Genomic DNA, 24,315 nt, shown 5'->3' on the forward strand with positions numbered 1-24,315 from the left:
CTTTATTGCGGTACATAGCACAATATAGCATGTAAAATATAAATATATATAAATAAGTAAATAAACGCTTTTTCAAGCGAGCATTTTGTATTACAATTTATTTGATCTCACATATATTGATTCATACAAAATTAATTAATGTGCTAGCAACATTACAAAAAAATCAGAACAGTACTACCATGAAATATGATTTTTTTTTCTAAAATCATGTGTGCCACAAAATTAAAAATCAAACTCAAATCATATAGCACTCACCAGCCGTTAACGACCCCCTCCACGTTGAGCATGGGCACGACCTTGAACACGTACTTGGCCCGTAGCGCGGCGGCGGGCGGCGCGTCCGCGAGCAGGCAGCCCAGCGTGCCGTCCATCACCCACGACGCGTTGCTCTCGCCCGGGTGCACGCGCGCGGTCAGGAATATTATCTCGCGGTCCTGGGGACGATGGTGTATATGTTACAGTCAAAACCCTGAACCAGTCTACAACCTTATTGACCGGTAAAATTAGTCAATTAGGTTATTGACTAAGGGCGTCGGTCGATATCCTTATTGACTGATTTTATCTGACAAAATCAGTTAATAAGGTTATTGACCGACACCCTCAGTCAATAACCTCATTGACTGATTTAAAGAGCAGACCTTAATAACTGATTTTGTCAGATAAAATCAGTCAATAAGGATATTGACAGACGCCCTTAGTCAATAACCTTATTGACTAATTTTACCGATCAATAAGGTTATTGACTGGTTCAGGGTTTTGACTGTAACATATAGACTACACTTGTGCTTATAAGGGTTTCATTGTATACTGATACTACTAGCTCTTGCCTGCAGCTTCGCATGTTCACAATGAAATTTGATTGTATGGTCAGATCAGTCACCCCTGCGTTTTATACTTTTTATATCTTTACGTTTTATTCGTTCTGACAGAAGTTCTTAATTATAAAACTTAAAAGATGTAAAATTACCTAAAAATCAACGCAGCAAAAGAAAACGTTTAACTGATTTGCAAAAATGTTTGACTGATATTGGAAATCCTTTCCTAATGCTAAATTACACTGTAATATACATAGTTAGTTTAGTTTTTATCCGGGTGGATCTACAGAAAATACGAGATATAAAGGGTTGATAGTCTATAAAAATTAAGTAAACGTTTTATTCTTTTATTTGGCACCTAGTCAGAATTTAAAATAAATCTTGTTTTTGGAAAACAGTCGAGAGATAAACATAATGTATGAGACACAGTATTTTTCCTGTGGGGCAATTGAATCCACGTCCTCTAGTACAATATTAATCAGTCCAATTCAAATACAAGTGTGGTTAATAAGGAAGTTAATAATTTAAGAAACTGTTGTATAAGTAGTTTGAGAAAAACAAATTTAATGAGAAAATTGGAAAAACAAATTTAAGAGAATAATATAGTATAACCACTATCGGATTGGATGGTGAATCTTCAGCAGATATTGTCAGAAGCGGTACTTCATTGTTGTTCAGCGAGTAGCACAGTGGTTCCACGCGCAGGTACGAACCGACCGGCATTTGGGTACTCCAGTGCCAGATGCGCGTCTGAAATTCATTAAAAAACATAAAATGTTTTTCAGGATCAAAAACTATAGATTAGAATCAGCTTTAAAAGCACAAAATTGTGGTAATCAGTTTGTTGTTGAGTTTGATAAACAAAAACGAATATATTAAAACCATAAAAGAAATGAAATAGAGTGAGAAGCTCCATCGCTTTTGAGTTATAAATGTAGGATGCTCTATGACTTAGCTCTATGAAAATAATTAAGGCAGATATTTTACATGCAATTCTTAGGCGCTAAAAATGTTAACGCGTATTAACATATCGGAGATGGGTTTAATTCAAAGACGGTTAAATTAATTACTAACCAACATCATCGAATAGGTAAAGGGAAAATGATACGCAAGATAGCAGACATCATTAGTGTGCGGAAACTCAATATTGAAGGTGACGGTGAGGTAGCATTTGTTGTGGCTCTTCTGGTTCGCGTAGTGGTAGCTGTTGCGGTAGTAGCAGATGTCAGAACCAGCGCGTACCCAACCTAAAAAAGTATTTATATGTTAGATTTTTTATAACAAACCAAAAAAAAATATCCAATAGTATTTTAAATGCGAGGAAGCCACATCAAGGCTTCTGCAATTCTTTAAAACAGGCGAGTATGTGCCTATAATTAATCAATTGATTCTTAACTAAGCTAAGATAATAAAATGATAGCGCTATCGATTTTTAAAATGAAATTTCTTTAGGCGCGTTGAGAATAAAATTTCAAGGTGGCGTCATGGCAATAAGGTCACGTCATGGACTCATGGAGTAAGTCGTCGATTATGATACCTTTGAATCTTGCAAAAGAAGTTTCACTTCTATCACTGCTCGGTACACACGCTCTTTTTTATATCCAACTTTTCATTTTGATTCAACCTAATATTACGTATTTTCATATCGAAGAACGATTAAAACAAAATAGGTTCTCACGAATGCAAAAATAACTGTATATTACAAACTATAACGCATAAATAATTACCGGGCCTTCCTAGAACCGCTTCCTTCACAGAATACATAACAGGCTTCATGCCGAAATTGAACTGGCTATCAGATTTCTCACAATTCACAATATTGAATATGTACGGACGCCCTTGTTGCATATTCCGCACTTCGAAGTAAAACCATTGGTGACGTTTTGTCGAATTTACATCGGGCATCAGTATCAGCTCGTACTCTCTTGGACCTGTCTAAATTTATACAAATCTGTGTTATGAAGAAAAAGTAATATATTATACCGAATGCTTTCTTTACTTCAAATACATACTAAAGAGATCAGATACATACTAGAAAGATAGATCTACCTATTCTAGGTTTCTAGATCTACGGTCTAACATTTGTTTGCTCTTTTTTGGCTAAAGGGGAACCGAAACTTGAATATTTATGAACCGACTCAAAAACTTTCTTGTTGGAAGCAAAAACCAACTTTTAACGTAAATATGGCAAGTTTATATCTAACAATGGTTTGATATATTATGTCAATAGATTTAAATTATTTCAACAAAGAAAAATACAAAAACAATCTGCATATCTCATGTTATAATGATAACTAACTAATAAGGAGAAAATATTACCTGAATAACTTTACGTAGATTTCCCGACTCAAATCTGGATTCAAAGCTCAGCCGTGATGAGAAACTGTTAACTTTAGTAATTTCTTGCTCATCCAAATTTGTTAAGAATAGGCTTTCGGAGCTGAAATGGAAGAAACATAATAGATAAGTCGAAACAATATTCAATAAGAACGAATTTGTGAGAACTCTACATTTTTTCGGTCCATATTTCACTGAACTAAGAAATTAGTTTTTATGTTACAACAGCTGTAAAGTAATAAGCGTGGAACGGAAACAGATTACTAGTAAAGTACATTTCAGATTATAAATGACTTGTGCATCTGTTTATTTTCCTTACCTTTTTTGTGATGTAGAGTCAGCGTTAGTAGTACTGGGTGTCGAGCTTAATGAATCTAAATCATACACAACCTCATTCATATACGCTTCTGGATTTATTGCTCTGTCTACACATGATAACAATTTATTCCTGAAAAAATATTTCATATTGAACCTTAGAGGCATAGTTTGGGCCATTTTTTTAATATTTTCTTTTATATACCTGCAAGCAGTTCTCTCCATTTTATTTAAAGGTTCTGGTTGGCTAGTTCCTTGCCCTCCCATCATATCAGGATACGCAACTTTCACGAATGGAATGACACTTTTTACTCTAGACGATATAGTACAATATACTGACGGGAATGAAGAAAACTTGGAAATATCTTTGTGGATTTTTAGAGACGAACACGATGTCGTTGCTGTTGGGAACATAAAGATCATTTCTCTAAATTACAACAAGAATTTTTTTGACAGGCGCAATCATTTTTAAGCAATAAAATTGTGTGAAAAAAAGGAAGTGTCATGCAGAAATATATTTATATTATCTTTGTATTGACTTTTTTATTTAAATATCATTTCTCCGTCTGCCCATAATTGTACACTACATCAAGATTGTTTGAATACTCACAAGCACTTTCATGGATTCTATGATATCCTTGTAGGAAAGAAGGCGACTGTGAAGGCCCAGTAAAATTTTCATATTCAATGTTTCCTAAATTTGTAGTAAGTGATAAATTAAGAGAAGACATAACGTTTCTATTGGAACTTTGTGAGACTAGGAAATCCTCAAGTATCGATCCACGTGAATTAGACCGACTTTTGACTAATTTAACTTGCTTATTATAGGAACCAAATTCTTTAAAAAATATAAAGTATCTGAAAAGATAATGTGATTGTTAAGTATCATAATAATCAAAGAAAACAGTTTAAATTAATAACTATTTGAAATATATTACTTTTTTAAGTCTTCTAAATCTCTCTCATTTGGGTTAATCCATAGGGCACTTTGTAAACTGTCTCCACTTTTTATTTGTCCCTTGGAAGTTTCTTCACTTCCTTCGGGTTTCATTTCGGTTTCATCAAACTCTATATCAGGAAACTCATCAATTCCTTCAACATCTGTATCAGGACCATCCTCATCTAAATCAGAATTGATTGTCTTCGAATCTGAGTTAGCAGCTTCTTCTTCGTCATCGTGACAGGGCCAAGAAGTGTTTGTACCTGAAGCATAGGGAGAGATTTATCTACACTAATATTATAAGGAGGAAAACTTTATTTGTTTGTTTGATTGTAATGAATAGGCTCACAAACTACTGGACCGATTTTAAAAAATTCTTTCACCATTCGAAAGCTACATTATCCACAAGTAATAAAGGCTATATATTATCACGCTAAGACCAACAGAAGCGGAGCCACGCGGGTGAAACCGCGCGGAACAGCTAGTCAGTGTGTAGTATATTAGTCATATTAGCAATAACAATGTTGCAGATTTTTTGTCTCGATCGGTTCTAGAAACTCCGTCTGAATCTGAATGTGATTTAAATACAACCGACTCGTGTTCATACGTTAATTTTATTGCGAATTTATTTTTAAAACCTATATCTTTTAACGAAATTAAGAGCGCCACTGAAAATGATAATATTTTCCTTAAAATTATAAATTTCATTAAGCACGGTTGGCCTAAAAAGCTTGCGGATGTAGATTTAAAACCGTATTTTATGTGTAGAAATGAACTTTCATATGAAGATGGTTGCATTATGCGCGGCCATAAAATTGTAATTCCTACCATTTTACGTGAACGTTTATTGAATGAATTGCATAGTTCTCATTTTGGAATCGTTAAAACTAAGAATGAAGCGCGCACTCGTATGTGGTGGCCTAACATCGACAAGCATATTGAGCAGAAAATTGGTTCATGTAGTATTTGCAATGTTTTTCGTAGCAGCCCCCCGCGCGCGCCCCTCGCTCATTGGTCCTACCCCGAGCGTCCTTGGGAGCGCATTCATTTAGATATGTTTTCGTTGAACAATAAAAATTTTTTAGTAGGTAGCAGTTGATGCATATTCTAAATGGGTTGAATGTTTTATTATGTCAACGACAGATAGTGAAGCTGTGGTATTGAGAGTCAGTGAAATGTTTAGTAGATTTGGTTTAGTTAAAGTTATAGTGACGGATAATGGAACTAATTTTTGTTCAGCTTATTTTGAAAATTTTTGTCAACGCAATGGAGTAAAACATGTAACGATTGCACCGTACCACCCAGCGTCTAACGGTCAGGCCGAAAATACTGCGAAAACATTTAAACGCAGCATTCAGGTGATTTTAAACGAAGGCAGCTCCAAAATGTTGGTTGATAAATTAAACGAATATTTATTTAATTATAGAAATTCGGCTCACTGCACTACCGGTGTCTCTCCCGCAGAGTTGATGTTTGGCCGTAAGTTACGTTGCCGTTTAGATTCAAACTCAAACTCAAACATTTATTTATTCAATTTGACTACTATTTAGTAGCACTTTCGAATCGTCATTACATAATTATTTTAACATTTACCACCGATTCGGAAAGCAGTGATCTATGGAGAAGAATCGGCAAGAAACTCCATAGTTGCTCTTTTAAAATCATGTCGATATTACATAATATGTAACTTATATCTAAATACATAATATTATATCATAATATACAAAGAACTGTCCTGTGGTTTTTACGCGACAACCCTCCATGGGTTTTTATCGTCCATATATTCCTGAATACTGTAGTACGCTCTCTGAACTAGTACATTTTTTATATAAGTTTTAAATTTAGAACTACTAAACTCTCTAATATTATGAGGAATTCTATTGTAAAAGCGTATACCTTGACCCATAAATGAATTTTTAACTTTAGCTAATCGGAAAAATGGCATTTCAATTCTATTTCTGTTCCTTGTGCCATAACAGTGTCTATCTCCTACTCTTGTGTGTAAGTCGGCGTTTTTGTGTACATGCAAAATATTATTAAATATATACTGTGATGGTAGAGTAAGTATACCAGTATTCTTAAAGAGATCTCTTAGTGAGTCCCGAGCACGTAAATTATATATAGAGCGAATGGCTCTTTTCTGTAAGATAAATATAGTTTCTATATCTGCTGCCCTGCCCCATAGTAGAATTCCATAGGACATAATACTATGAAAGTAGCTGAAATAAACCAATCTAGCTGTATCTTCATCGGTGAGATGCCTTACCTTTCGGACTGCATATGCTGCTGAACTGAGCTTACCTGCAGCGGTGTTGACATGGGCTCCCCACTGTAGTTTCTCGTCCAATGTTAACCCAAGAAATACAGTCGATTCTGTAGGGTGTAATACCTCCCCGTTCAAGGTAATATTTCTGCTCAACTTTTTAACGTTAGGTAGTAAAAATTCAACACAAGTTGTTTTTTTGGCATTTAATAATAAATTATTAGCAGTAAACCAGTCGGATATGTGTAAAAGAGTACTGTTCACTTCGTCAACATTTGGGTCATGCCTATCCACATTGAATATTAATGAGGTATCATCTGCAAACAGAACTATTTCACACCTATCCTGTAAATAATAAGGTAGATCATTGATATATACCAAGAACAAGAAGGGTCCTAAAATAGATCCTTGTGGAACACCAATGTTAATTGACGCACCGCTAGAACGTTCTCCATTAACAACTACAGTTTGTATCCTATCATGAAGGTATGAGGCTATGAGGTTCTGAGCTTGTCCTTTAATCCCATAGTGATTAAGTTTACGCAATAAAGTACAATGTTCAACGCAGTCAAATGCCTTGGAGAGGTCACAAAATATCCCCAAAGCATTTTTTGAGTTTTCCCATGCCTTATATATATGTGTTAGTAGTGCAACTCCAGCATCTGTGGTTGAGCGCCCCTTTGAGAAACCAAACTGTTTGGTGTGCAGCAAATTATTAGAAGCAAAGTGACTAGTCAATTGGTTTAATATTAACTTTTCGAAAACTTTACTTAATGTTGGTAAAATCGAGATAGGTCTATAGTTGTTACAGTCTTCTTGATCACCTTTTTTAAATAGAGGTATAACTTTACTAAGCTTTAGTAAATTAGGAAATGTACCATAGTCACAACACTTATTAAATATGAAAGCTAAATTGTTTGCAATATTTTCTATTATATTATTAACTAAATTTACGGACATTCCCCAAAGATCACAAGTATTTTTTAAATTAAGTGTCTATTTACTTTGTGAACGTAGTACGGTGGCTGGTGGCAATTCACCAACCTCAGAGTCTTTGTCAAGTGTTGTTATGGATAATGTTAATGCTAAACAGATTTCACAAAGTAACGCCTATGGGGGTCATCGTAAAATTATATTTAAAACCGGAGATGAAGTTTTGTTTAAACACTATTATAAAAATGGAACCAAACATACATATAAATTTGGTATAATTAAAAAAAACATTGGCTCAAGGATGTATTTGGTTTATGTACCAGAACAAAATGTCTACGTTCGCAAACATATAGATCAAATTTTGATTTATAAGGGTTCTAAAAAATACAACATGTGTCTGATGATGTAAGTTGCTTCGGGGACTACACTACTAATGGGGTGACTGAATCTTCAGTTCCTGTGGATACGGAACAAGATTCACCGCAATTGCAGGGGGTTCCTCATGACTCAAACGTCTTGTCATCGCCAGCTCCTCAACAAGAGCAGGTAGAGGAGGAGAGGAGTGAACCGGTACCAGTTGGCTCAGATTCTGAAGGAAGTTCTGTCGCTACTGGCGTGAGTTCTCCTTCCGCCCCTATAGACCCTCGGAGTGACGATCAGTTGACACCTCGTAGATATCCCTTGCGTATACGTAAAAAACGTAAATTTTTGTAATACCTAGTCATTAAGTTGTAACTAAAGGTGGAGGGATTGTAGTATATTAGTCATATTAGTGAGGGTAGACACAAATAATGTCACCGATCGTGTGTCAGTTTGTTGCCGGTGAATAAAAGTGATTGCATCATCCTTGTGTTTCAATCTAAATTAAGCCTCAAATACCATACAGTGATAAATATGTCGATCAGAAAATTAATCCATTGTTCTTATTGTAAAGGTGTGATTGATATTGGAACGTCATACATACACAAATCAAATGATTTGTGTATAATACTCGACATTTTCTATATTATTTAGTACTTCTACGTGTTTATTCTACTTAATTATTACCATTACTTTGAATTCATGCGACTTTTTTGGAAAATGCGTGCCGAATTTTTTCTCCTATTAAAAATATCTCCAATCTAGAACTCACCTTTTAGAATTGGATTGAGGTTAAATGATGCAGGGCTAGTTACTGGTACTGGCAGTGCTTGGTGTTTCAAACACAGTGTGATGACGGAACACACTCGAGCCAATAAGCCGTCAAACTCTGGCTCGTCTGGACACTGAGAGCAGAACCTGTGCAGAGTCTGTACGTGTTTCTTGGTACATAAAGCTCTGCGGCCGGCTTCTGTAATTACATAACACGGGGCATCAAATTACGCATATAAGATAATTAATTATTTAAGAATACATCCTATAATCTATACTCAATCAAATTTCAAAACATCAGCTTAGTCGGGCTTATATTTTATACTATATTTTATATATATATATATATATATATATATATATATATATATATATATAGATATCTCCATGGGCACTATGTTGATCAAACGTGCCATATAGTTAGTAATTATTTGATCCGTTTTCACTTGTTGATCCGGTTGGTATTTGTGGATCCATTGCCACACCACCGTCCGTATGTGGATCCGAACGGAGCCACAAGTGTCACCATCAGTAATAATAATAATTACGTGCTTTTTATACAAATCCACCTTTTTTGCGTTTTAGCTCTTGTTGATCCGATTCAAATGAGCCAATCAGAGCCCACCGAGCTCAGCCATTGGTCGCTTGCGGCCTTAGCCATTTGAAGGTTTAAAGACATTTATTCCCGTTATAGAAACGTATGTTGCCGTTCGCCTTCCATAATTTGTTCGGATCTTCGGGAGGGCAAGATAGCTAGCTCGTCTATTAGGATAGTGGCGATTTGATGTTGAGAATATAATATTTGTATTTATGTTTTTATGTAGCGCTTTGCGGATGAACATACACGTATTATAAAAGTATAATTGTTTTAAATTCATTATTTTAGTGTCGTCGTAGATTTTTTTAGTTAAAAAAGGATAGTAAAAGATAGTTTTAATTATTTTATTTTTTTAAATTTGGAGTGGCGCTAATTTATTTTTGTAAGCACTCCCCCATACTTCTATTAAATACATTAGGTGCGGCTTTACTAACGTGTTGTAGATGGTGTGGCGTAATTTATGAGGAATGCAAGAAAGATATTACGCAGAGATCTAAGAAGTGCTGATAATTTATTTTTTAGGTGGTCGATGTGATGATTCCATTTTAGAGAGCTGTCGATTCGCAAACCTAGTAGATAGGGAGTCATTGACACAAAATTTCGAGTCATTTGTAGCAGGATGGCGGTTCTACAGGGGTACGCAATGACAGAAAGAAAAATGATGGTGTGAACGCTGGTACCGGCGGCTTAGTCGCGTGGGCGTTAGTCAAACTCGTCGGAAAAATAGCGAAAGTCAAACGATTTGTAACACAAAAATTTTAGAATTTACCGATAGCCCATAAAAAAGATGTAGACGGTAGTGTCATGCCATACTTTTCCGGTGTGACATAAAGCCCGCCACACCGACGCGAATGCGTTGATTAAAAAAAAAAACAATTCAACCATTGTATAATTATTGTGCAATTCAAATCGTATACTTTTATTTTCTTAATCGTTTACTTTGTATCCTTTATCATTAGTCACTAAAATTTATTTTGTTAACTTGCCAAATATAATGTAACATGGAATTTGCAAGGGAAGGCACTGCCTTCTGAGATATAGGAATTACCTAGTTCAGAAGGCAGAGCAATATTGTAATGTTATATTTGAAGTTACTAATAAATTTTATTTTATTTATTATTTTATTGGTACCAGGCTAACTTTTGCACAGGTAACCATCGTCGTGCAGCCATTTACGAAAATCGCCATGCATCCCCATACTTTTCAGACGATTCTAAATGGTCGCCATACCGCCGAAATGATTTCGTTTAATTGAATGAAATGTTGAAATGAATGTTTAATTGAATGAATTTTGTTTACTATTTGTTCATTTGAGCATACATATTTTTCAAATAATGTACTAATACGGCTCAACTCCGACCGAATATCCTTCATATCATCATTACATCTGCAATCTTGTTCTAGCGGTTGTTTCCGTTTTCTGTAAGTAATTTAAGTATCAGTTGGCGTAGAACTCGTAGAAAACGAACTTAGCTTCGATAGATCGGGATGCGATCCACCGGCAGTACCCACTGCACCACTGCTGGTTAAACGTGTTGGCGATCTGCGTACACTCATATTTACTCCGCAATGGATAATTTGTGCAAGAATATGAGTCGTCATTTGTTTTTGACCTAAATCTAACATTTTAATTATTTTATCAGATTGATATCAGAATCAGGGCAAAGGCGAACGCTACACGTCAATAAATATTATGATAATTATCTTGATATTTACTTTCACACCCAACACCATCAATACGTATCGCGTCAGTACTGAAACGTTCTTTGTATGAGCCAGACGTGATGACGGCAAGATAAATATTGCGATGTAGGTCCTGGGATCAGATCACAAGGAGTTCCAGAAATCCAGCGATATACAGGGTTAGTTCTCAATGACCGGCCAAATTTTCAGAAATGGTTCAGAATCGATAACATTTTAGAACGAATGAAAAAAAAACTTTTTTTTTTTTAATTAGATTTCATTCCTGTCCACCACTAAAAAGCGAACGTGTGGACATTACAAAAGCAACAATTCAGTTCAACAACCTAGATAGGTAGAAGTTAGCACACTCATAAATTTGGCAATGCGCGCACGCACACAAGTGCATTGATTCTGGGGGTGTTTACGATTTAGGAAATTTTTAAGACATTTTCAAATGAATGCTATTATTTTTATTTAATTTTATTCGACAATAATTTTTCAAATGCACCTTTGGTTTAATATCTAGATCTTAATTTTAAATTTTGGCTGGTCATTGAAAACTAACCCTGTATTGTGATCCGTCAATACACTACCCTACACGTCAATAAATATCGTAATCCGATAGTAAATATTGACGGATCACAATATGGATCTTACGTGTAGCGTTCGCCAAAGAGTTGCCCTGATTCAAGAGGTAGGTTGTTATTTGTAGGCTGCATACTACTTGAGAATTATCACCGTCACTGTATGACGAAAGGTTCGTCCAAATCTATCTTTTTAGGGTTCCGTATTTTTAGTTTCACAACGTTTTCTATAAGTTTCAATTGTATTACGGTCGACTTCTTCAACTTCCATAAAACTCAGGAGATTTTTTGGAAGCCCTAATTTCATATCCCCATGTCAATGTCATGCAAGTGCATATAAATGGAACAGATCAACATACGACTTATGATTTGGTATATAAAACGGAGTCAAGAAGTATTTGAGCATTTCAAAATTTGAACCGTTACGAAGTCGAGTTCGTCTAGTCTAGGCGGATTTAGCAATGTATGGGACATTACCTATCTATAATATGTTTGTGTACGGAGCCAACAAATACTGTAGTGTTTACGAAAAATTAATTAACGTTACATAATATACAGTTTCGTTTTGTCGGATCAAATAAAGCTGTAATTTTGATAATATAAATGGATCTGATCAACATACGACTTTGGATTTGGTATATAAAACGGAGCCAACAAGTGTTTATGGGTTTCTGAATTTCGGCCGTTACGGAGTCGACTCAGTTCGAGATCTTAACAATAAAAATGTTGAGTATATCAATTTCTCCATGAATATGTTTGGCAACGTCGCCCAAACATTTGCGCCGTTGCCACTCCGGGCAAGATCTATGCAACCGGAGTCGAGTAATATGGGGGAAAAGGTGGAGTCAGGAATGCACGGCAGTCGGGCTGGATCAACTTAGTGCCCAGGTTGGTATTTATATATATATATATTTTATTATCGAAGCGGAGGGTATTCAAGGTGAAAAGGGTTTATCGCAACATAATTAATTCCCATAAGGAAAATCAAATAAATATTTTTTACAGATTTTTTTCGTTCATTGTTTCTTAATATTGGTAGGTATATGCGTTAATTGTATTTCTTGGCAGAATTAAAGATTACATGAAATTTAACTAAAAGTGGTCATATCGGCGCCAATAAATTAAGTCCTTAATATAAGATATTATATTAGCTAGTATGAAAATATACCCACTTATGTTACACAAGTGCTGTAGTGTCTGCAATATGTGTGCACAGATCTTGAGTCGCATGCGTCCCTCATATCGGTCCCAGCGGTCGAACACCCGCAGCAGCACGCTACAGAGCCCTGTCTTCACGATCTGCATGCAGCATACCTCTGTGAGTTATGCATGTGTAACTTTACTTGTACTGGACAATACAGTGGAAATTGTGCTTTTAGAGTCATAATGTGAGGATAACGTTAATATAGTTTTGTGGTATAGGTGTAAAAATTATAAATTCATGGACCATTATTATAAATATTGCTAAGAAAAAAAATATGAATAACTTTAAGGCAATAAACAAAATGTTCTCATTTTTCATTGTTGATGGCGCTATAACGATATAATATGATAAGTGACCACTTAACTGTTTTTACTGAAGTAATCGATAGCGTCTAGACACAGGCGCAGTCTGGCGGTGGGTATAAACCCGAGGCTCACTAACACCCGCTCGTACGTCGCGATGACGCCGTCACGAATTAAAATAGATGTTGTTACAGCTGTAATGAAGCATTGAAATCATTTTAAAAGCAATCTTTATGCTAGTCATTATATCTATGACGATATAATTGTTCAATACTTACGATTTTTGGCAAGTTGCTTCATAATAACCAAGAGCGGGAAAATAAGCTTGTTATCTGTGAAGTGACCCTTTAATATCAGGTGCATCGTTCTTACGCAACCCAACATTCGTACTTTCATCGCAAATTTTCCATCTGTAATAAATAAAACATGTTCGTTAATGCATTTACACAGCTTCATTACTATGAATCCACTACTTTTTCAATTTCAAAAATATATGAATGATACATTTTACATTTATTATGATAAACCGATTACACTGGTTATTATTTAATATTTATTATAAAGAGGAATAGATACCTACTACATTTTCTAAAAACCTCCCTAAAATAACACGCCTGCACCATTAAACTTATAAAGTACTAGCTTCCGCCCGCGACTCCGTCCGCGCGGATGTCGGTCTTCGCGTGGATGGTAGTTTTCACGTGATGTCTTCACATACAGACAGACAGACAGACAGACAAAAATTTTTTTAATCACATATTTGGGTTTGGTATCGATCCAGTAACACCCCCTGTACAATATTTTCAATGTACAGAATTGACCCTTCTACAGATTTATTATATGTATAGATAAACCGATAGTAACGGAGCTTTGTTTATGATATTGCCTACCAAACTGAAGCTAAAAGAATTGAAACAAAAAGAAAATCTAAATAATTTTCCTGTGGCGGCATTTTGCATAAAGTCCTATCATATAAATATGGGCTGAATCAATTTTTATAACCTCGTGTACCAAGAGGAGCAAGAATCCATATCAGGTCATGGAGAATTAGCTCAGTACCAGCGTGCCGTTCGTGCTTATCATGAACAGAAGCGACCACCCTTCTTACTATAGCTTGAGTTCCTTTCATCGATATAAATTCTTGGGCACATTGGTGGCGAGCCACGTTGTTAGCTGCAAAGAACAAATGCAATTACTTGTCTGTCCTACCTTTCGGCGACAACGCTGCGATTATCCAGACAAGGTCCTGCAGCATCAGCTCTGTGCCCACGTTCCCGTCTCGCTTCCCATGCGTGGCAAGGATCGTACGAATCATCACCTGAGTCCCATTTAACGAAATGAAATGCTGAGCACATTGGTGCCTCGCGATGTTGTTCGCTGAAATTTTTTACACACGTTTTTACCTAACATGCATCAATATCAAATGCGATTTAATTCTGTATTCCAGTTGTGCTTTCAATAGCAAAAAGAGGAGCGGTTTCGTAATGTTACATGTTAGTAGGTATAACAAATGTCACGCCGTATATGTTATTCAAATGTTACATTACAATTAACGAGGTTGCGGTTTAAGTAGTCCAATGCCAGATTAAACGAGATCGTCTCGAAATGTTAGTAGGCGGAACACTGAGGCGGAACGACAATCAATGAAGGGTGTTATTGATTGTTCTTAATCACAGATAAGATATTTAAAGTGCGTTCTAATAATATTTTATTATTATTTTTTAGTATAAAGTGCATAAGCACGTGCATTTAGTATTTTTGTGCTCAAACGTTAAGCATGTTCGAAGCACACATCGACATACCCTTCTTATTAAGTGGTGGTTTATTTTCCTTTCCTGTCTTTTTAATTTCTCTCTTCTTTTGACCTGATGTCTCATTGATGACTATTTTATTGAACAATTATATTAATAAATGGCACCTTGTACTCAATTCTATTTTAAATTATATTGTGATTATATGTTGACTTATAATAACGACGATTTAAGATGATTTCATAAAGTAATAGAATATGGATCTTATCACTTATATTTCAGTTTACCTGAGCATTTTTTCCCTTTGCCTTGTTTTAAACATAATGCTTCTCTTAGAATAGATGTAATATAGGTGGAAGTTGCGGTGTCTCTTGAATTCTGAAACATGATTATAAAATTTTACCGGAAGGAAGTTAGCGCGGAAAGTTTTTTTTTTTTAATTATTAATATCTCAAAAAATTGCTCCTTAAATGCTCCATCAGAATCAGTAATTGCTCCACTTCTATAATTATTAGTTTATTTATAATTAATTTAAAAAAAAATCCAAATACTGAAAACTTGATTTCCCTATAGAATGAAAAATATTCACTTTTCATAAAAAATTTTTTTGCAAAAAAATTGCTCCTTAAATGCTCCATCAGAATCAGTAATTGCTCCACTTCTATAATTATTAGTTTATTTATAATTAATTTAAAAAAAAATCCAAATACTGAAAACTTGATTTCCCTATAGAATGAAAAATATTCACTTTTCATAAAAAATTTTTTTGCAAAAAAATTGCTCCTTAAATGCTCCATCAGAATCAGTAATTGCTCCACTTCTATAATTATTAGTTTATTTATAATTAATTTTAAAAAAAATCCAAATACTGAAAACTTGATTTCCCTATAGAATGAAAAATATTCACTTTTCATAAAAAATTTTTTTGCAAAAAAATTGCTCCTTAAATGCTCCATCAGAATCAGTAATTGCTCCACTTCTATAATGATTAGTTTATTTATAATTAATTTTTTAAAAAATCCAAATACTGAAAATTTGATTTCCCTATAGAATGAAAAATATTCACTTTTCATAAAAAATTTTTTTGCAAAAAAATTGCTCCTTCAATGCTCCATCAGAATCAGTAATTGCTCCACTTCTATAATTATTAGTTTATTTATAATTAATTTTTTAAAAAATCCAAATACTGAAAACTTGATTTCCCTATAGAATGAAAAATATTCACTTTTCATAAAAAATTTTTTTGCAAAAAAATTGCTCCTTAAATGCTCCATCAGAATCAGTAATTGCTCCACTTCTATAATTATTAGTTTATTTATAATTAATTTTTAAAAAAATCCAAATACTGAAAACTTGATTTCCCTATAGAATGAAAAATATTCACTTTTCATAAAAAAAATTTTTCCAAAAAAATTGCTCCCGATTTGCTCTATCAATTACAAAAAAAATTATTTAATTTTGATAATTTTTACAATAATTAACTGAAAAACTATGTTTGCATAGTAAACTACTGCGCTGTGACGTCATCAATTATTGTCGTTGCGACGCATAAGGGCCATATTTACATGTATCAGCACTGCAGCGATATGTATAGATCTTAATTTTTATGTTTTCTTATTTATATTATTCACTAGATTTCCGCCCGCGGCTTCGCCCGCGTTTTCAAAGGAAAACCCGCATAGGTAGTTCCCGCTAACGCAAACGATAGCAACTTGACACCGAAAGATGAAACAAACGACTGAAACACAAATTAATTGATAATTACTTGAAGTTTTAATAATACGAATAAACGTACGAGTTTAGGGATGGGTAGGGAAATGTTTATAAAAATACCTATAATAAGAATGATTTAAATAGGTACATAATAATATCTGTTCCTTGAAATTTTGCTAGATGAAAACTCAATAATTAAAATATGGCGCCTAGACATTCTTAGAGTATAATTAATAGCAACATATGGTAAGTACTAAGTATTAAATAATAATATTATTATTCCCAGCATAAAACTTATTAATGTCATTTTAAGGTAATTAATCATATTAAATAGTTGCTCTTTTAAAATCATGTCAATATTACATAATCTGTAACTTATATCTAACTTCATAATATATCATTTTCATCTTCCATATATTCCTTAATGCTATAATAGGCTCTCTGAATATAATATAATATATTTTTTACATGAGTTTTACCTGAATTTAGCACTACCAAACTCTTTAATACAATGTGGAATTCTGTTGTAAAAGCGTATAACTAGACCCATAAATGAATTTTTAACTTTGGCTAACCGGTAAAATGGCATTTCAATTTTATTTCTGTTCCTTGTGCCATAACAGTGTTTATCTCCTACTCTTGTGTGTAAGTCGGCGTTTTTGTGTACATGCAAAATATTATGTGATGGTACAATAAGGATACCAGTATTCTTAAAGAGATCTCTTAGCGAGTCCCGAGCACGTAAATTATATATAGAGCGAATGGCTCTTTTCTGTAAGATAAATATAGTTTCTATATCTGCTGCCCTGCCCCATAGTAGAATTCCATAGGACATAATACTTTTTATACACCATTACAATTAATCTAATATTGATTGTGTTCATTGGTTACATTTTTAAAATCTTCGTGTTTTATAAATTTATAAAGAATAGAAAAAATTCGATCACGAGGCGGGACTCGAACCCGCATAATTTCGTGATCGAATGTTTATATTCTTTATATTTATAAATTTATATTTATAAAGCCAAAAATATCAAATTCAATCTTCGTGTTTTGTGAATTATTTAATAAATCATTTACGTGATTCTTTTTTTGTTCGATGCGGGATGGTGTCGAATTGGTCCCATAAAAATTTTATTAGGATAGGCCCAGTATTTTATTTTATGAGCATTTTTGTCTGTATTTGTAAATGTTGCAAGTGCAAGTTTGAAGTCGGTTGTTTTTAACGCAGTTATGTCTTGTATGTAAAACCTTTTGTCAAAAATAAAATTCTTTATAATTAGCACATATTTTATTATTTATACTCTAGTGAAAAATTTTCAGGTGATTATATAAAAGTAGGGCTCAATTTTTTCGCGAACCCTACTTCTAAATAATTACCACTCTTCAATAATTTAAAACTCCTTGACTGAATCCCTTCACACCCTAAAATAAAAAGTGCCTATTAATTTTTCTTATAGTAAACAGAAATTCAAATTCAATTATAAAAATACTTATTACCGATTTAATACTTTGATGATAATTGATAGTAGAAATATTTATTACTAACCTTGATATTGTTGTGGACATGATGAAATGTCTCCATATTATGTTATATGTAATATATACGATGGTATACAAAAATTATTATCATTCGAACCTGCAATCCTAACTTGAAGACTCAATAAAACAAAAATTATAATTATTTCTTATCATTCTTATCATCAGAACCCTTTAGTTTCTGTGATCTGTGATCAGAACCAAATAATTACATGATAATAATTAATAACCTTTTAAGTAATACCATCCTACTAATCTATACTTCTATACTAATATTATAAAGAGGAAAGGTTTGTATGTATGTATATATGGTTTTCACGCATAAACTACTATACCGATTTTGATGAAATTTGGCACAGACAATCTTTAGACCCTGAGAAAGAACATAGGCTACCTTTTATTGCGAAATATGTACCACGGGCGAAGCCGGGGCGGACCGCTAGTAATATAATAAATGCGAAAGTTTGTGAGGATGTGTGTATGTTTGTTACTCATTCACGCAAATACTACTGAACTGATTACAATGAAATTTAGCACACATATAGACCGTAACTTGGATTAACACATAGGATAGGTTTTATCCCGGTAATCCCACGGGAACGGGAACTATGCGGGTTTTCCTATGAAAACGCGGGCGAAGCCGCGGGCGGAAATCTAGTGAATAATATAAATAAGAAAACATAAACATTAAGGTCTATACATATCGCTGCAGTGCTGATACATGTAAATATGGCCCTTATGCGTCGCAACGACAATAATTGATGACGTCACAGCGCAGTAGTTTACTACGCAAACATAGTTTTTCAGTTAATTATTGTAAAAATTATCAAAATTAAATAATTTTTTTTGTAATTGATAGAGCAAATCGGGAGCAATTTTTTTGGAAAAATTTTTTTTATGAAAAGTGAATATTTTTCATTCTATAGGGAAATCAAGTTTTCAGTATTTGGATTTTTTTAAAAATTAATTATAAATAAACTAATAATTATAGAAGTGGAGCAATTACAGATTCTGATGGAGCATTTAAGGAGCAATTTTTTGAGATATTAATAATAATAAATTCATAATAATAATAAATATATTATTATGAATTCATAATAATAAATAATTATAATAAATTAATAATAATAAATTTTCTTGGTAGACATCACTATCCCACATGACGACAATCTTGTTAAGGCCGATTCAGATAAACGGCTCAAATATCTGGATCTAGCGCATGAGGTTGTCGAGATGTGGGGCGGTGTGTCTGCCGAGATAATCCCCATAGTTGTGTCCACCAATGGGCTGATTCCTTCCTCCTTAAAACAATATTTAAGGAGGTTGGATTTACCGGTAAAGCCCATGACAGTGGGGATACAGCGGGCAGTCCTGCTGGACAACGCTCGGATAGTCCGCAGGTTTCTCACTCAATCGCCCTAGGCTCCGGCCGTCTGGCCACTCAGCCGGAGTTGTTTAAAACACCGCCGCGAGGCGAGATACTTGCCCCCCCATAATAAAAAAAAAACTTTCCGCGCTAACTTCCTTCCGGTTAAAATTTTAATATTTTTTTACATTAAAATTTAAAATTTCTTTTATTTGTTCAAAAATTACCTCCAGAATGGAGAGTAGCATTTGAATAGCCCCTGTCTGTTTGTTCCAAAGTTTTTCAAGAGTACTTTGCCTGATATGTTTGTCTGAAATAGAAAAATTACATATTTTTAAATTAGATGTTACGAAAAAATGTTGTTTGTGTGTTTCTTATAACTAACTTCATTATGAAATACAGTTCATAATTTTGATAGTGATGTTTTATTGAAGCTCTTAATAAATTAGAATGTAAAGCCTCTTATAAAAAATTATATGGTTGAGTACTTTATCTTAAATACGAACAAAAAACAACAGCTTATAAATAACTCCATTCCATTCTTCATATAAAATTACCTCAGCGATGTTATTAATAACGACTGTAATGCGATATATTTAATACTATGTTATTAATTTAATTCTCAGTGAAAGATTCTGTATCCATATTTAATTTATATGTTAAAATTATCCTTTCATCGGTTTGTAAAAATATATTTATTTGATATTCTTCGCATTTTAATCAACTGCGGCATACTGAAGGCCTGCAAGTGATATTTTAAGTGCATATTTTTTATTTAATGTCTACATAAACAACATCCCGTTGTAATTATTATAATATTGACGTACGTATAAGGATGTAAGATTTAAGATTGAGATTGTACATCAACATTGACAAAAATTATCGTTTTACCTTACATATTGTTATTTACAAGTATCATTAGGGGCCACTGAAAATCAGTGGCATGAATGGTTTTATTATCATTCGTGCCAGATACTGAGTTGGTCGGACCAATTTAACCAAAAAAAAAAAAAGACGGGTTGCACTCCGGGAGTGCCGGCAGAAGTGAAAACTTGATTATTAACGTTCAGCATGTTTGATATTTTGGAATGGTATCCGTCTTACGCATGGAATATAAGGGCTAAAAAAAAATCCGTCTTACGCTTTTTCGATGAGGCCGCGTGTCCTGACGCGAGTTTAAGATTTTATACCCAACGCCGCTAAAGAAGTTTTCACTTCAAAAATGTATGGGCCAAGTTGGTCCCTTTTGTCAACATGAAAATGCCCAGTACCTTCCTACTGCACATTATATGAATGCATATTTTGACGATAATGACTGATTGATGATAAATTTAGAGCCAGCGCGCACGAGCAACTTTGTCTCCGCAACTATTTTGTCTCTCCCATCAATTTGTATGGGGAGTTGCGTCGCTACGTGCGCGCACTTTCATACTAGCCCATGGGTGGGAGAGACAAAATAGTTGCGGAGACAAAATAGTTGCGGAGACAAAGTTGCTCGTGCGCGCTGGCTCTTAATGTGTGTATAATACCTACTTATGTGTGTTGCTAAATGTTTATCTAATATATAAAAATCAATGCCACTTTTCGTTGTAATTCCATAACTCGAGAACGGCTGAACCGATTTCGATAATTCTTTTTTTATTATATTCCTTGAAGTACGAGGATGGTTCTTATGTAGAGAAAACGTTAATATGTACCACGGGCGAAGCCGGGGCGGACCGCTAGTATTGTGTAAAATCTCATGCTATGGTGTATTTGTGTTATGTTGACAATAAACGTTTATTTATTTATTTATTTACTCATATTATAAATACGAAAGTGTTTTTTGTTTATTATTTCACGTTTTGGCGTAGATTTTATGTAATTATGATATTTATGCCGCTGAATATAGTTAAGAGGCTAGAGCTCGAGTGTTGATATTATTATTATTTTGTTATAGGCAAATCTCGTTCCTTTGTTATTTTTCTTCGCGGGCGTATGTGGTTCATAAAAAATATCGTCAGTGTAACCAAAATCATCATAGATAATTAATATTTTGGATACTGACTATATAAATTTACTATTAATCAACCTAAAAGCATTGAGATATACATAATATGGAGACGACACCGCCTAGGACATCACTTATGTTCCGACTTTCCGCTCAACATACGCCATATGGCGTAACTGCACGCTCATTTTTTATTTGTTTTAAAGTGAAACGCATCAAATAATATGCCTTCGTGTGTGTTACGATATTGCACAAATAATACGGAAGAGTGCAAAGGAATAACTTTCATCGGTAAGTACCTAACTAGATAATAATTTTTAAAACTTAAATAGAGCAAAAAAATGAAAGGTTTTGTTCGTGGTGTCTCCTCCATACGTAGTATTATTATCTCAATGCCGAAAAGTCACAAATGATTACAGACCATCGCTTGTTATAATTGGTTAACAATGAACATGTCATTATTTAAATCTCACTGATAAAATATCTTGGCAGCTTCGTGAACGTAATTACGAGATAAGATTCTCGTGGTCTTCACAGGTAAGCATTTAAAAATAGGGAATCATTTCGCAATATCAATTACGAATTTATATCATTTGCATTGAAACAAATAAAAATGCGTCTATTAAAAACATTGATGAACAAGAAAGTTAATATTAATGTCGACTCATTTAAACTAGGCTGCTTTATTTTATGGATTATTCTTTTAGCAATTTGAGTACATGAGTAACATTCAAAGACACTATTTAATATTGATGGCAGAGGAATATGACTGATTACAAATGATATTATCGTGACAGGTCGTCTAGCATTCGTTGGAATCTTGCCAGCTTGCCACGCGCGCATCTACATTAATATCTACTCATATATACATGTCAGAGAATTTAAATAACTCTCCATAATTAATTATAGTTAGGTAGATATGTGAAATAATATTAAATAATGACTCAGTGCGCACACCTTGCGCGGTCGATGGTAGTACCGAGACTATATCATCGAGCTACTGACTCAAAGAATATAAACCATAGCATGGCCCGACACCCCATGCATTTCATATCAATTGAATATCAACACTATGTTGTACACCATAGAGTTCATTATAATAGGAAGGTATAGCCACATAACAACTACTATGTTATAATTCTCTCACACGGCCATTCTGACAACGAGCGCGTTCTCGCGCGAACATTCCACTAGTAATTTTGCGAGATTACTTACTGCGTTGCTATTTCATTTGTTGTATTCAAACTCTTTTCCCTTCACGGTTTGTAACTTTTCACACCGACTCACAAATTATTACTCATCATCGTCATCATCGGTGATATCAACAACGGCTACTGTCGCCTAAAGACGAAGCTTTGAATGTATTGTGTGTGTGTGTGTATTATATTGTAAGTGTAGAGCTCTGAACAAATACTGGAACTACATGCAGCGCGGAGCCTGACATGTACTGTAGTCACATGAAGCGCAATGCTTCGCACAAAATCTGGAACTACATACAGCGCGGAGCTTGTCATGTACTGTGACTACAAGGAGCTTAAAGCTACCCACAACAACAGGAACTACACGAAGCGCGAAGCTTCCAATGTACTGTGATCACAAGGAGCGGAATGCTACCCATAACATCTGGAACTACATGCAGCGCGGAGCCTGCCATGTACTGTGATCACAAGGAGCGCAATGCTACCCATAACATCTGGAACTACATGCAGCGCGGAGCTTGCCATGTACTGGTGTGTGTGTGTTATAATGTAAATGTAGAGCTCTGAACAAATACTGGAACTACATGCAGCGCGGAGCCTGACATGTACTGTAGTCACATGAAGCGCAATGCTTCGCACAAAATCTGGAACTACATACAGCGCGGAGCTTGTCATGTACTGTGACTACAAGGAGCTTAAAGCTACCCACAACAACTGGAACTACACGAAGCGCGAAGCTTCCAATGTACTGTGATCACAAGGAGCGCAATGCTACCCACAACATCTGGAACTACATGCAGCGCGGAGCCTGCCATGCACTGTGATCACAAGAAGCGCAAGCGCTACCCACAACTACACGAAGCGCGGAGCTTCCAATGTACAATATGACATACACGCCTTGCTATGTCAAACACAGAGCTATTATTGAGCTATTAAAGTGTGGTGTGCATGTGTGTTATGAAACTTTTGTGTAATACTTAGATTAACTATACGGAATTATGTAACAACCGAGGAAATAAATAGGTAAAAATAATAAAATAAAACAAAAATAAAAATATACGGAGTATTTATTTTTTTTACAATACTTTATTGTAGAAAACAATGTAAGAAAATCTAGTACAAACTTATAAGGTAAAAATATTTTGCACAATATGCGGCCTTATTGCTACACAGCAATCTCTGCCAGGCAACTTGCAAATTACTGGAAGTAAGGAGTAACATTTGTGGAATACATTTTTATTCATTGGCTCACTTTCCAACTGCAGATGAATTTGGAAGTTCTTGACACAAATATGTACTGAGCATGGCCTCCAGTTTGAGGCTCGATTCGATACCTCTCGTTATCGCAAAGTCTATAATCTCATAATTTGTATGGACTGGAGAACTTTTCTCCTAACTTAGTAATTAACATCGTATGACACGCCATCAATTCGTCGTCCAGTGACATATTTAGTGTATTTACAGGAATACACAAAACCACCTTGCACTTATAACTTGATGTATACTAACAACGTATAATAACAACACTTTACGGGGCAGAGTAACTGCTAATAATTAATTTACGAGGACTGAACCCGGTTCTAAAGTCGCACCAACTTCCATATCATTTACCACTACCGACAATATCACATTCTCATAGTCTACCTTCAGAC

General features: G+C 34.5%; 1 protein-coding gene across 3 annotated transcripts in view; it reads right to left on the reverse strand.

Annotated features, from left to right (window-relative positions):
• The window catches only part of LOC123697621 (cytosolic carboxypeptidase 1-like), a 77,945-nt gene that overhangs the window by 36,429 nt on the left and 17,201 nt on the right, over nt 1-24,315 (reverse strand). For 2 of the 3 annotated variants that reach the window (XM_045644165.1, XM_045644166.1), the window contains 17 exons: nt 19,702-19,784; nt 15,144-15,234; nt 14,908-14,988; nt 14,315-14,482; nt 13,384-13,515; nt 13,168-13,299; nt 12,772-12,915; nt 8,736-8,933; nt 4,406-4,670; nt 4,078-4,325; nt 3,673-3,868; nt 3,472-3,600; nt 3,135-3,255; nt 2,543-2,750; nt 1,890-2,062; nt 1,428-1,565; nt 256-434 (listed from right to left, as the gene is read on the reverse strand). In XM_045644165.1, the coding sequence (XP_045500121.1) occupies nt 256-434; nt 1,428-1,565; nt 1,890-2,062; nt 2,543-2,750; nt 3,135-3,255; nt 3,472-3,600; nt 3,673-3,868; nt 4,078-4,325; nt 4,406-4,670; nt 8,736-8,933; nt 12,772-12,915; nt 13,168-13,299; nt 13,384-13,515; nt 14,315-14,482; nt 14,908-14,988; nt 15,144-15,234; nt 19,702-19,784 (2,686 nt within the window). The remainder of the gene's footprint in view (nt 1-255; nt 435-1,427; nt 1,566-1,889; nt 2,063-2,542; nt 2,751-3,134; nt 3,256-3,471; nt 3,601-3,672; nt 3,869-4,077; nt 4,326-4,405; nt 4,671-8,735; nt 8,934-12,771; nt 12,916-13,167; nt 13,300-13,383; nt 13,516-14,314; nt 14,483-14,907; nt 14,989-15,143; nt 15,235-19,701; nt 19,785-24,315) is intronic. The other variant, XM_045644167.1, reaches the window with a different exon arrangement.

The sequence above is a fragment of the Colias croceus genome, chromosome 1 (genome assembly GCF_905220415.1).
Source record: "Colias croceus chromosome 1, ilColCroc2.1".
Lineage (NCBI taxonomy): Eukaryota > Metazoa > Arthropoda > Insecta > Lepidoptera > Pieridae > Colias > Colias croceus.